The 13,347-nt window shown below is 39.3% G+C and overlaps 1 protein-coding gene across 3 annotated transcripts in view; it reads right to left on the reverse strand.

The window, feature by feature from the left end:
- The window catches only part of LOC106868371 (histone-lysine N-methyltransferase, H3 lysine-79 specific), a 199,658-nt gene extending 192,997 nt beyond the window's left edge, over positions 1 to 6,661 (reverse strand). The window contains exon 1 of one of the 3 annotated variants that reach the window (XM_052977663.1): positions 6,215 to 6,660. In XM_052977663.1, coding sequence (XP_052833623.1) covers positions 6,215 to 6,305 — 91 coding nt within the window. In that variant the 5' untranslated portion in view covers positions 6,306 to 6,660. Of the gene's footprint in view, positions 1 to 6,214 lie in introns of all 3 variants that reach the window. The other 2 variants (XM_052977662.1, XM_052977661.1) reach the window with 2 other exon arrangements.
- Positions 6,662 to 13,347: the final 6,686 nt, after the last annotated feature.

Consider the following 13,347-nt stretch of genomic DNA (forward strand, 5'->3'; position numbering starts at 1 on the left):
CATGTAAAAAATTGTCTTATTTCGATAATTTCAACCAATCACTGACGTCCATTCAGCCGATATACATTAAGTGCCGACTACATAAACAAACGATTCTTCGTTTTATTTGCTTTTTTCATTTTAAATTTGCTTTAACCCTAACCCTAACCCTAACCCTAACTCTAACCCTAGGGTTAGGGTTAGAGTTAGGGTTAGGGTTAGGGTTAATTGTTTCAGAATCGTTTGTTTATGTAGTCGGCACTTAATGTATATCGGCTGAATGGACGTCAGTGATTGGTTGAAATTACAGAAATACGACAACTTTAACATGGAATAATTTATGGATTTCTTTTTTTTTTAAGAAGACTAAGAGAAAAAGATGTTTTATATGACACATTCTACCAGTGATCCAAGTTTCAAAGTGTTTCGTTAATGAAAAATGTGGCCCCCGTTTTAAAAAAGATCCCATCTTCCTAGTGAGACAGCTGCAGGAAAAGTATTTGATCAAAAGTAAGCCACTATATTTAGCTTTCATTGACCTGGAGAAAGCTTTTGACAGAGTCCTGTGCTCTGTTATATAGTGGTCTCTAAGGATGCTAGGAGTAGAGGAGTGGCTTGTTAGAATCATACAAGCCATGTACAGAGATGCTGTCAGTAAGGTGAGAGTTGGCCATGAATACAGTGATGAATTTAGCATACAGGTAGGGGTTCACCAGGGCTCAGTTCTTAATCCACTCCTATTCATCATAGTCCTCTAGGCCATAACAGAGAAATTCAAAACTGGATACCATGGGAACTTCTATACACTGATGGCCTCATTCTTATTGCAGAATCTGTAGCAGAATTGGAGAAGAAATTCCAGGTATGGAAGCAAAACCTGGAATCAAAGGACCTTAAAGTTAATCTAGCTAAGACCAAAGTTGTTGTTAGCAAGAAAGTAGATAAGACTCTATCTCTCTCAGATAAACAGCCCTGCTCAATTTGTTGGAAAGGGGTGGGCAGTAATTCCATTTGCTGTACCAAATGTAAGCTATGGACACATAAGAGATGCAGTGGAATTACAGGTAGATTAACAGATAAGTTCACCTTTGTGTGTGACAGATGTACAGGAACAATAAACACTAAGAGCACATGAGACTTAGACTCTCTCAAATGTCCAGTTGGCTCTCTTGAGGTAGTAGATAGTTTCTGTTACCTAGGTGACCAAATTAGCAATTGGTGTGGATGCTCTGAAAGTATTGTTTCTAGAACACAAATAGCATGGAGGAAGTTCAGAGAACTACTACTTCTGTTGACAAAAAAATGATTCTCTCTCAGAGTGAAAAGTAGATTGCATGATGCTTGTATATGAACAGCTATATTCCATGATAGTGAGACATGAGATCTGGATGCAGAGGACATGCACAGATTTGAAAGGAATGAAGGCAGTATGCTCTACTGGATGTACAGCATCAATGTGCATGAACAACAGAGTGCAAATGTGTTGAGAGAAAATTTAGGCATAAGAGGAATCAGGTGCAGCATGCAAGAGACAAGACTGCATATATATCTATGTATATAAAATTGAATGTCTGTCCGTTTGTTTGTTTGTTTGTTTGTCTGTCAAAATGAAAGTAAAGATAGCAAATCTGTAGGAGTAGTCTCACCCTGGTTCACATTCAAAACTGAATATTTCAATTCTCCTTGGGAATACAGCCTATCAAGCTAAACAATAGTAATTAGGGAGATATATAAGCAGTAATGAGGCCTTTTGGCATATATTTAGATTCCTAATCCACGAAAGGCACCCAGCCATTCAACAACTTTCTGTGCATTTAGAAAATGGTCAAAGGGTTTACTTCATGGATGAGACAGCTGCCAATCAAGTTTCAAATCCGAAGGATACCACTTTAACAGCCTTTTCCAATCTTTGTCGGAGGAACAATTTCTTTCCAAAAACACTGCTATATCACAAGGTTCCTCTGTTATTACACATGGAGTAATAATAAATGGAACAGACGCAAAATTGGTACAAAAGTTCAGGGTCATTCTGGGATTAAGTTTGGAACAACAATTGGTAGATTATACACTGTACATCCTAACCAAAATGAATGCTTTCATCTCAGAATGCTTCTACATGTAAAAAGAGGACCAACTTCATGGGAAAGTTTGAAACAAGTTTATGGTGAGATTTGCAGAATGCATTGAGAATCACGTTTGAAGGTTTGCTTGCAAATGATCGGCAACAGGAAGCAACACTGGAAGAAGCTTCAATATCAAAAACACCAAAGAGTTTAAGAGGTCTTTTTGCTATTATTCTCAAAAATTGTGAAGTAAGTAATCCTTTTGAACTGTGGAATGAGTTCAGAAATGATCTTGATGAAGATTTCAAGCACCAACTTCGGTTGAGTAATCCTGAGCAAGATATTGGTTTTACTGATGCTGCATACAATGCGGCTTTGATTGAAATTATTTCGATGGCAGATGAACCTATAGAAAATTTAGGTTTCCTACTAACTAATAGATGACTCCCTTGGCCTTGCATTAGCCTCTCACTGGACAGTCATTGTACACCCTGCAAGAGCAACTGGCCTCTTCCCACATTTTATGGGTGTTAGCTAATATACTTTTCATATTGGGTGCACAACTAAAGGAAACCCTTAGCTTGTGCCTATTGATCAAACATCTGTATCTGTGTTTGTCTACTAATCTGAGGAATATTCTTTCCACACAAGTTTGATGTTGAATGAGAAGGGTGAGGCAAACCAAACGATGTTTCAGTGTTTCTCTGACTGGCTGCCATGTCGGTGGCACGTAAAAAGCACCCACTACACTCTCGGAGTGGTTAGCGTTAGGAAGGGCATCCAGCTGTAGAAACCTTACCAGATCAGATTGGAGCCTGGTGCAGCCTCCTGGCTTACCAGTCTTCAGTCAAACCGTCCAACTCATGCCAGCATGGAAAACGGACATTAAACGATGATGATGATGATGGTATATATAATAAGAAAAGGGAGGAAAAGAATTTCGATTATTCCCACGTGGTGAGTTGTAATGCAAAATATATATATATATATATATATATATATATATATATATATATATATATATATATATATATATATATATATATATATATATGTGTGTGTGTGTGTGTGTGTGTGTGTAGTCAATCTAGCATGCATGAAGTGGATTCGATCCACTATAGCCAAATTTAAATTAACACTGCAACAGAACTTTTCCCTTGGTGGAACAAAGGTTTTTCTCTGACAGCAGTTTTACATTTTCCAGATGCCTTTAGCTAAGCCCGATATAATGTCTTCACCACTTGACGCTTTCTAACCTCTTCTACTCCACCAAAAGCTAGAATAGAGATAACAAGGCCACCAACTAAATCTATTGTTTTCAATGATATGTCTATCCTTCTGGGTAGTTATAAAAGCAAGAAACCCCAAGCAAAATCGAAGTAGTCACTTGGCGAAAACAGAGCGAGGCAGCTCGTGACAACTCAATTAGTTAGGAAACGGACTACTATAATCATAACCACAATGAATGCGACTACTAAGAAAATAGTTAGCAAGAGAAATGAAGTTTACTGTCAGCAACTGTGAGACAACGTCCCACACCCTACATCTTTCACTATTCTCTTACAACACCACTATCTCTCTCTCTCTGGATTACTACTAAACAATGAAGAGGACACAAACACAAACTTTACTTCGCGTGTTTATGGATCTATTATAACCTGCCCGTCGTGGTATGGTATTTTTCAACGTAACGATAAATAAATATTTTCTTAAAACTTCATGCATTGTTTGTCTTTCACATCCTACAACATGCTGCAATTATAACAACAAATCTTACCCGCTACAATTGGTAACTACACAAATTATTATTGTTACATATATATATAAATAAAAGGAAAATACACACAGTTTACATAGTTTTAATATATTTTAAATGAAAAAGTATTGTGGTTGTCGACCGGTTTCGCTTTTGCAAATCATGACATTGAAATTATTGTAATTTTGTATTTTCTTAAGAAGATTTTAGTCCATGCTCTTGTATGAAAGTTTGATTCATTCACAAACTTTCATACAAAAACATGTACTAAAATCTTAAGAAAATACAAAATTACAATAATTTCAATGTCATGATTAGCAAAAGCAAAACCAGTCGACAACCACAATACTCTTTCATTTAAAATAACCGTTCAACCCATGCCAGCAGGGACAATGGACGTTAAATGATGATAATGATGATGATGATGATGATGATGATGATGATGATGATGATGACGATAAAAAGAGTTTGCCATACTGTTTAATAGCACAGGCCAGCCTGTGCTCTTATATACAAGTGAGACATGGGCAACTATGAAGAGGATGGAACATTGATTAGCTACAACACAAAGGGCTAATGACAGATCAATGTTAGGTGTATCGTTACAAGAGCATATTCAAAATGAGATAATTTGAGAACAGAGTGCAGTGAATAACATGACCGCAGAGTAACAAAAGTCCAAGTTCTGCTGGGCCAGACATGTTTCATGGTTCACAGACAACTGATAGACCCGTGAGACTGGAAATGGTATTCAAGAGATTGGAAATGGTCAACTGGAAGGTCGCCACAATGATGAGAAGACAATTTGAGTCAAGGTGGAAAAGAATGGTTCAATCAAAACAAAATTGGAAGCGCATTGTAACAGCATCTGATGTTCTGATAGATACTGTGAGATATATATACACACACACACACACATCTATGTGCAGGGGTGGCTGTGTGACTAAGTAGTATGTTTCCCAACCACATAGTTCCAGGTTCAGTCCCACTGCATGTTACCTTGGGAAAGTATTCTCCACTATAACCTTGGGCTGATCAAAGCCTCATGAGTAGATTGGTAGATGGAAACTGAAAGGAGCGTGTCATATATATCATGATGATGATCATCATCATTTAATGTCCATTTTCCATGCTGGCATGGGTTAGACAGTTTGACTGGTATTGATGAACCAGAGAGCTGTACCAGGCCCCAGTCATCTGTTTTGGCTTAGTTTCTACAGTTGGATGCCCTTTCTAATTCCAACCACTTTACAGAATGTACTGGGTGTTTTTTATGTGTCACCAGAACGAGTGCCTATTACATGTCACTGGCACTGGAGACTTTTGCATGTCACTGACACAAGTACCATTTACATATCACCAACACTGGCAATGACCACGATTCACTTACCTTATGTGTGTGTGTGTATGTGTTTGTGTGTATACATATATGTGTGTGTATGCGTATATGTGTGTAACTGTGAGGCAGTGTGAAAAGACTAGACGTTTATAACAATCAGATGCCATCTATATGATCAGCTTCTACACATTTTCCACCTACCCAGTTTTTCTCAGAAGGCCATGTAAAATGACACATGTCCAAGATATCATGCAATGAAATCAAAACTGAAAGCTGATGATAGCAAACTGAAACATTCTGCATATTGCACCTACTATTACTACCTTTGTACATGTCTTTGTATACATGCACATGCACACACACACACACACACACACACACACACACACACACACACACACACACACACATATGTGAAATGTGTACATACATAAGTGGCAAGTTTATAGAGTCAGAACATTAGATAAAATGCATTGCAGTATTTGTTGTTTCAGGTTCTCTGCAATCTGATTTCAAAACTTGCAGAAAACCATCAGTGTATTTCATTCTGTTGAGGTCAATCTGCACTGGGGGAAGGTTGGGCTCCACCAGTTTAAGAATGCTCAAGACATGCTATATGTCAGAGCACACTTACTCCATCAGAAGTGGCAGAACCTAAGGAAGGATGGATATGGGTGTACACACACACACACACACATACACACACACATAGAAGAGAGAGAGAGAGAGAGCGCGTGCGGAGTGTGCTTGTATAACATGATAGCCAGGCAAACAGATTTAAAGCTAGTAACTATAAATCTTAGATAATCAGATAAGTAAACAGATAAGTATATTATATATATATATATATATATATATATATATATATATATATATATATATGGATGGATGGATGGATGGATAGAAAGACAGACAGACAGGTAGATAGATAGACTGACAGATAGAGAAATAGACAGGGAGACAGGCAGATACACGGGTAGGTAGGCTGGGAGATAGATAAACATCCAAACAGACAGATAAATTGTTCAATTGATTGACTGATATATCAATTATTCAATCTACACAAAAACAACATACCTGCCTCAGACCAGCCAACAAGTCCGACGTGTTCCAATTTACTCTGTAGACCGAGACTCTTGAACATCGAAGACACCCAAATATCTTGCATGTTTTGTAAACCGTCACCTATTGTTTTCTTTCACGTTAGCCAGCTTCTCTCGCTGCTCTCTCACTCCTTTCTCCCTTCTCCGCTGCTCTCTCACTCCTTTTCTCCCTTCCCCGTTGCTCTCTTTCCTTTTCTCCAGCTAAGCCAGTCTCCCGCTGTCTTTCTAACGCTGACCTCTTCACTCTTTTCTTCTCCGCTGTTCTCTCTGTCAATCTCTTGTTGTTTTTACCCCTTCTTTTTCTCTCCTACTTCCTACCTCAGCCTCTCTCTCTTTCTCTGACACTCTGGTCTCTTCCCTCTCCTTCCTAACTTAGCCAATTTGCCTCTCTTCCTCTCTCTTCTCTCTCTCTCTCTAATTTTATTATCGCTTTTCCTGTTACTCTTACTTTCTTCCTTTTTTTACTTATTTTACTGCCTCTCACTGCCATTCCTTGTTCGCTTGCCACTCTCTTTCTCCTCCGCTGTCTTCCTCCCCCCTCCTCTCTCATGCTGCATCTGTTATTGCTGCTGCTGCTATTATTATTGCTGTTGTTGCAGCTGTTGATGTTATTACTGTTTAGCCGGAGCCAGCCCTATTCAAACAGAAGTCCCTGGCATGGCAGTGTTACTCAGGTGCTTTACCTGTTCGGGATAAGCTCTTTAGGTATGGTTCTGCGTCCAAGGTACGGACAGGACAGTGAAACTGTTCTGCACGCAATTGTACAATGTCCGAAGATTTCGGAACCCTGGGCTTATGTCGAACATCTGCTGTCACATTCGAGAAGAGTACAACTGTCGACCGAAGCTATAATTAAGATCGTTCCGCCGCCCTTCCTGAACAGGGAAGAGCAGGCTTGTTTACTCTCGGTAGCAACTATCGCGAAAGAGGTAGTGTGGAAGACTAGAGTGAAAGGGATCATGACAAGCATGTTTATCTCCAGCTTTGGGTTCCATAGGAAAAGAAAAAAAAGGGGGGGGGGCTGGAGAAGAAATGTCTGTCGCACGGTGTGTTTCGGAAGCGTGTTGAGAGTGAAAGAACCTGTTTCAGCAAAAACAGAAAAGGTAAAAAAATAAAGTCTTCCGTGTGAGAACGTGGTTTGAGGGGTCACCCACATCCTCCGCTTCACTTTTGAAGCATTCGATTCTTTTCTTTGTCAATATTCGATTTTTTAATTTTTAAACGTTCATCCTCCACTGTCAACTCCATTCGATCCCCAGCCCCTTGTCTGTCTGTCCTTGTTTTCGTCCTCTCTCCATATAGTAACCATATAGGTTTACTATATTGTTAATAAAGAAAAGAGCCAGCCCTATTCAAACAGACCCGTGGTCAAAGGCGTCGTTTCAACCGTGACTATCCCTTCACTTTTTTTTTATTTTACAAATTATTTTTCAGACTTGTCCTTTCGTTATGGCTTCAGTTGTGTAATATCTAACAGCGATTTCTACCAAGTTCAAAAACCACACCGAGGCTCCATTACTGGTTTGTTGTGGTTAGTGTAGCAGCAGCAGCAGCAGTAGCAGTCGTAGTAGTGTTTATCCACCCCGCAGACATATCAAAAGCATACTATAGGTGACTGCCTTGTCGGCATTTTCTAACGTCTTATTTCAAACAATACAGTTTGGTTTTTGAGAGATTTGGCTGCTATTTCTCACAGATCCAGATAGCATGAAGGGATGTCCCTCATTGGTCCATACATATATAAGACAATATGGGAGATTTGAGTACTATTTCTACTCGCTCTAGCTACTACAGAAAGGTTCTTCTCGGTTTATATATATAATACACATCCATTCATATTGTATGCGCGCGTGTCATGCAACGTTATAAATATGGGGTGTAAAGTGGAAGTTACTGAATTTATGTGTATTTCCTTGGATTACAATGAGTTTCCATCCATCCATCCGTCTGTCTGTCATCATTTAATGATCAGCTTTCCATGTTTGCATGGATCAAATGGTATGTGTTGAGGCAGATTTTCTATAACCGAATGCCCTTCTTGTCACCAACCCTTACCTGTTTCCAAGCAAAGTAACATTACCTGTGGCCAGACATTTTTCAAGGAGGACTGGAAACAAACAACAAGCTTGTTTACAACCATCACATAATATCATTGCAGAGGAATGAACCTACCTGAAGCAGTTGGTTTAAATATATATACACACAATACACCCATATATATATATATATATATATATATATATATATATATATATATACACATATATACTTTTGAGCATGGTCATTGCCAGAACCGCCTGACTGGCCCTTGTGCCAGTGGCACGTAAAAAGCACCCACTACACTCTCGGAGTGGTTGGTGTTAGGAAGGGCATCCAGCTGTAGAAATTTTGCCAGATCAGATTGAGCCTGGTGCAGCTTCTGGTTCACCAAACCGTCCAACCCATGCCACCATGGAAAGCGGACGTTAAACGATGATGATGATGATATATTCTTTTGTTTGTTTCAACCATGCAGCTGTTGTGATGCTGAAACACCACTGTGATTTTGTACTTTTACATATCATTCTTCTTTGGCTGGTTTCTTCAGGATGGTGGCAGTTCATATCACCACTCCTGCAAATGCTTTTTTCTTTGGTTGTTGGCCCATTTGTTGTATGAGGAAGTTTGACACTGCTACCCTCCTCTATACCTCATGCTGGTTCATCCAGTGTTGTAGTGAGCAGAATGTGCAGTTTCTGTTTGAAGACAACCACATCCACATTGTGCAGATTCGTTAATTTTCTTGGCAAGACATTGAAGAACTGTAGTTTATTGCAGTCCTATTCTATTGCAGTACCTGGTCCTGACTTTTGATGGGATGGACAGTACTCTTGGAACAATACAATGGTATCCAGTTCAGGCATTTGTATAGCACTCAATACTGAAATTAGGTACTAGCCCTTCCAAAATTTCCTATACGTAGATTATTACATATCTGTCACATCTTTATTCCAAGGAATAAAATTGTAATTTTTCAGCCTTTCCCTGTAGCTCATCTGCTGCACTGTTGCAATTGTTTTAGTGTCATGAGTGGGATTACTTCAAGCTCTGCTGTTAGTTTGGCACTATGTGGTGACCACAGCTGAAAGCAGTAGTACAAGTGGTTCAGAACAAAGGACCTTAGTATCCATCCTGCCAGTTGTCTGCACTTTGTTACCATCTCAGTAATGTGTCTATGAAATGGTGCATCATCACACATACTGATCCCCAAGTCTTTCACTACCTGTGACTCTGGGATTGCGGTGGTTTTGGGTCCTGCATTTGCAGGCTGCAGTACATTAGTGAGCTGATAGCACAGTGCTTGAAATTTTCCAGTATTAAACTGCATGTTGTTTTCTTCAGCTCACTTGTATATTGCATTTAACAACTATTTTACATTTGGGAGATTGAAGTCACTCTGGAGAAGTATTTGATGTGTTGGTTCAGGCTTGTCAATACCTCTTCTATGTGTCTGAGGCTATCCTCAAATTTACCATCATGTTTCAAGGCATTTGGTGGATATCATTTTGTGCATATAACTGCATCAATTTGCTTTATATGAATTATTAAAGTGCCACAAACTGGATTTGAGTGTGAGAAAAGTACAAGGGGTGTGACATCTTTGCAGATGTACATAGCAGCATCATGGCTTCTTTCTCTTCTATCTGTATGAAATACATACTCTGGTATGTATCTTTTCACATCTGTTATATTAGATGTTAGATGCATTTCTATAAGAGCTATGCAGATTGCTTGATTGCATGCAACAAGGTCTTTCAGATAAAGAATTTTACCTAAGTTACTAAGTTGTAATAGACCTCCAATATTTAGTAGAAATATGGGTGCTATACTCAAGTAGTTGTTACTGGTGTTTGTGGTGGCCATCCTGGGTCCATCACCTGTGATGGTCTTGTGTATTGAAATGCATGGCTTTGATTTTGCATTTCTTGCAGCCGTGTCAGTTGCTATATTATCTTCTGGCCATTCTCAAAAAAGCTTCCAGCTCAATAGCTGTAGTTTGCACAGCCTCTGCATATTGCCTTTTGAGGGGTGAAGAGGGTATGTATTAATTCCTTTTCTTATTCTTATAGGACCTGTTTCTCTCTGTTGGTGTACTATAAGACTGCAGGTCCACATTTGATGATTTCTCTCTTCTGTGTTCTAGCTGGTTTTGTTATTCTGATAAGACTTATGATGAGAAAAGTTACAATTTGTTCCTTTTTCTCCTTGCCAACAGGTGCCATTTAAATAGAATTTACAGACAATCTGAGCTCTGTCAGTTTTTGTCCTTGCATTTGTTCATTTCACTTTTTGATATTCCAAGTCTTTGTTTTTGTTTTCAGTTTCAGACTTGAGGACAACATCACTCTTTCTGATTGTATCACCTATTTCCCCACCTCTGTTATTCACTACAATTCTGTTTTAGCTGTTATCATTACAGCCACTGCTGCTTTCAGTACTGTTTTTAAGACAGGTGGCATTTATAGTTGCTTTCTTGATGCCATCAGTTTGACCTTCATGGGTTTCTAAATATGTAGTGTTTTCATTGACTACTTTGTTTCTTTCATAATACTGTCTAGGAGACTGAGATGTGGTTGAACAAGCACATAGGAGAATATGAACTCCTGTTTTTTCCATACAATTTTTGCAATAGACCTATGGAAACTGAAACTTTTTAGGGCCACTGCTATGAAATCATTCGGAAGTGATCCTTCAACCATGTACAACACTTGATGAAAGAGACAAAGTACCTCGATTTCTATACATCACTTGCCCATCTAGCTCAGTACAAATTTGCAGCTGTTGGTATCCATTTATTGATATTTTGTAATGTAAAAAGGTGTAAAATATTACTGAAAGGTTTAATAAGTCCAACATTTGCAAAGATGGGAAGGTACTAAGAAAAAAGAGAAGAAATTATTTCTAAGAAGAACTTTATAGAAGAGAGGTAGGAAAGAAAGAGTGAAAGTGTTAAAGAGCAAGGCACACACAGACAAATACAAGCGCACACACACACACATACACATACACACACACACAGAGGAGAGGACCCCCCTTTGGTCATGAATGACCATGGATTTGCCCCTAGAAAGTTCCCTTCCGAAGCACAAGTCCAAGCAAGGTTGTTTGTAGAAGACCAAGAGCTGCCCATACATACAAACCTCCCCTCTACACACCACTGATATTGTCCGAGGGAAAGGCAAAGGCAGATACAACTTGGCTCCAGAGACAGCTGGAGCAACATGAAATAATGTGTCTTACTCAAAACACAATACACAGCCTGGTCTGGGAATCAAACTTACTACCTCATGATGTGTGTAAAGGCACACAACTCTAACCATTGAGCCATGTGTCTTCACACACACACATACACACACTCACACACACACGTATATAGACATTATAAAGAAAGTCAGGAGGTATGAGATGAATATATTTATTTCACCAGTTGATATCTATAAGATTACAATTGTTTTGCAGCCAATATTATTGAAAAATGATTATCTTAGTGTGTAATAAATTATTTGACATGTCTGTATTAGTGTATATGTTATAAATTATAAAGTACTATTGTGCAATTCACAAAGGTAATACAGGTAAAGAAGGCTAGCTCATCAGATGTCTTGCAAACAACTCGCATATGCAAGTGCTACCAGTCGAGAACTCCACATACCGGAAGCCAGCAAGTGTATGGGGTCATCAGGAGAGAATGCGTGCCGTTTCGGGGCCTACCTCTCGATGGCATCAATGCGCACCGGCCCCCCTCACTGATATGAGGCCCCGCTTGCTAGATCAACTGGTTATTAAAAACAAAGCTCAATATTTCTCTAGCCATCGCTCATCGTCTCTTTTTAACCAAATCCAGTGGCTAGCCTTCTCCACTGTAGTTTGGATATCGGTAATGGTGGTATTTACCTTCCGATGAGTTAGGCCTAACGATAACAGAAGTCGTTTCACACTGTGTCCTACAAACCCTCTACATTCAACTTCGATTGGAAAATGCTCCGCTTTCCAGCCTGCGTCTTCATATTTCTTGAGGAGGTTTACAAAATGGTCAATCTTTCGAGCCCGTGTGGCGTCCATATTATCTTCATGAGGAACCGTTAACTCGACTAGATTTACACCTTTCCTTCTTTCACACCACATTAAAATGGCCAGTTTTTCCGTAACTGGGATGGGAAAGAATCCCTGGCACCCAGGTAAATCTGCAGTCACTTCCCAATAGTCGTTCCACTTTTCATCTCTCACACGAAGTTTCTTGTTCTTTTTCTTGAAACGGATCTGCTGACTTGAGCGCACGAAGGTAATAAAACCTTTAGATGGTTCTTTCAACAGTTTTTTCTCAGTGTTGTTGAGATGAATTTGGTTCTTCATAGCATTGAAGATAACCTTCAGGACCAGATTGTGTCTCCATGTATATCTATTCAATGCTAAGGAACAGTTGGAAAGAATAGGTTTCAGTGTTCTGACCTTTCCGCATTTGCATATGTCATTTTTTGAGACGTTCCATCTTACAAGATTCCTAGGTGACGGCAAAACATCATAGGATGAACGAATCAGAAAACTTAGCCGAGATGTCGTCCACTTCCATATTTCATCCCAACGTATTTTCCTCTCAACAACATGTTCTTCCCATCTCTTTATCTGTCCTTGTTGAATACATTGGATCAAATGAAGCTCTCTTCTCTCTGCTTCTCTTGTTTTGATGCTGTTGCTAACAATAGATCTGCGTTTACTCTGCATCATACTTGCAAACGGTCTGAACTGATTTGCGCCAAAACCAAGTCCTCTCCGATGGTTCTGTGTTGCACCCACCATATCTCTGTGTATAAGAGAAGACAAGATGTCATCAGTCTCTGCTTCTGCTTTCCACTTCCTGGCTGTTTTCACCTCTGGTGGGTTATGCCTGATTTCCGTATCCTTCGATTCTCTCAGCATCATCACCGTCTGTATCTTCCCTAGTTTGTATATTTCGACTATTGATGCTAGTGGTAACTGCAACGAACCTCTTTTACGATAAAGCGCTGAACTGTTCAACATCCGAGGTAGGCCTAGCCACTTTCTAATGAACACATTACATTTTTGTTC

The sequence above is a fragment of the Octopus bimaculoides genome, chromosome 28 (assembly GCF_001194135.2).
Source record: "Octopus bimaculoides isolate UCB-OBI-ISO-001 chromosome 28, ASM119413v2, whole genome shotgun sequence".
In the NCBI taxonomy this organism is placed as follows: domain Eukaryota; kingdom Metazoa; phylum Mollusca; class Cephalopoda; order Octopoda; family Octopodidae; genus Octopus; species Octopus bimaculoides.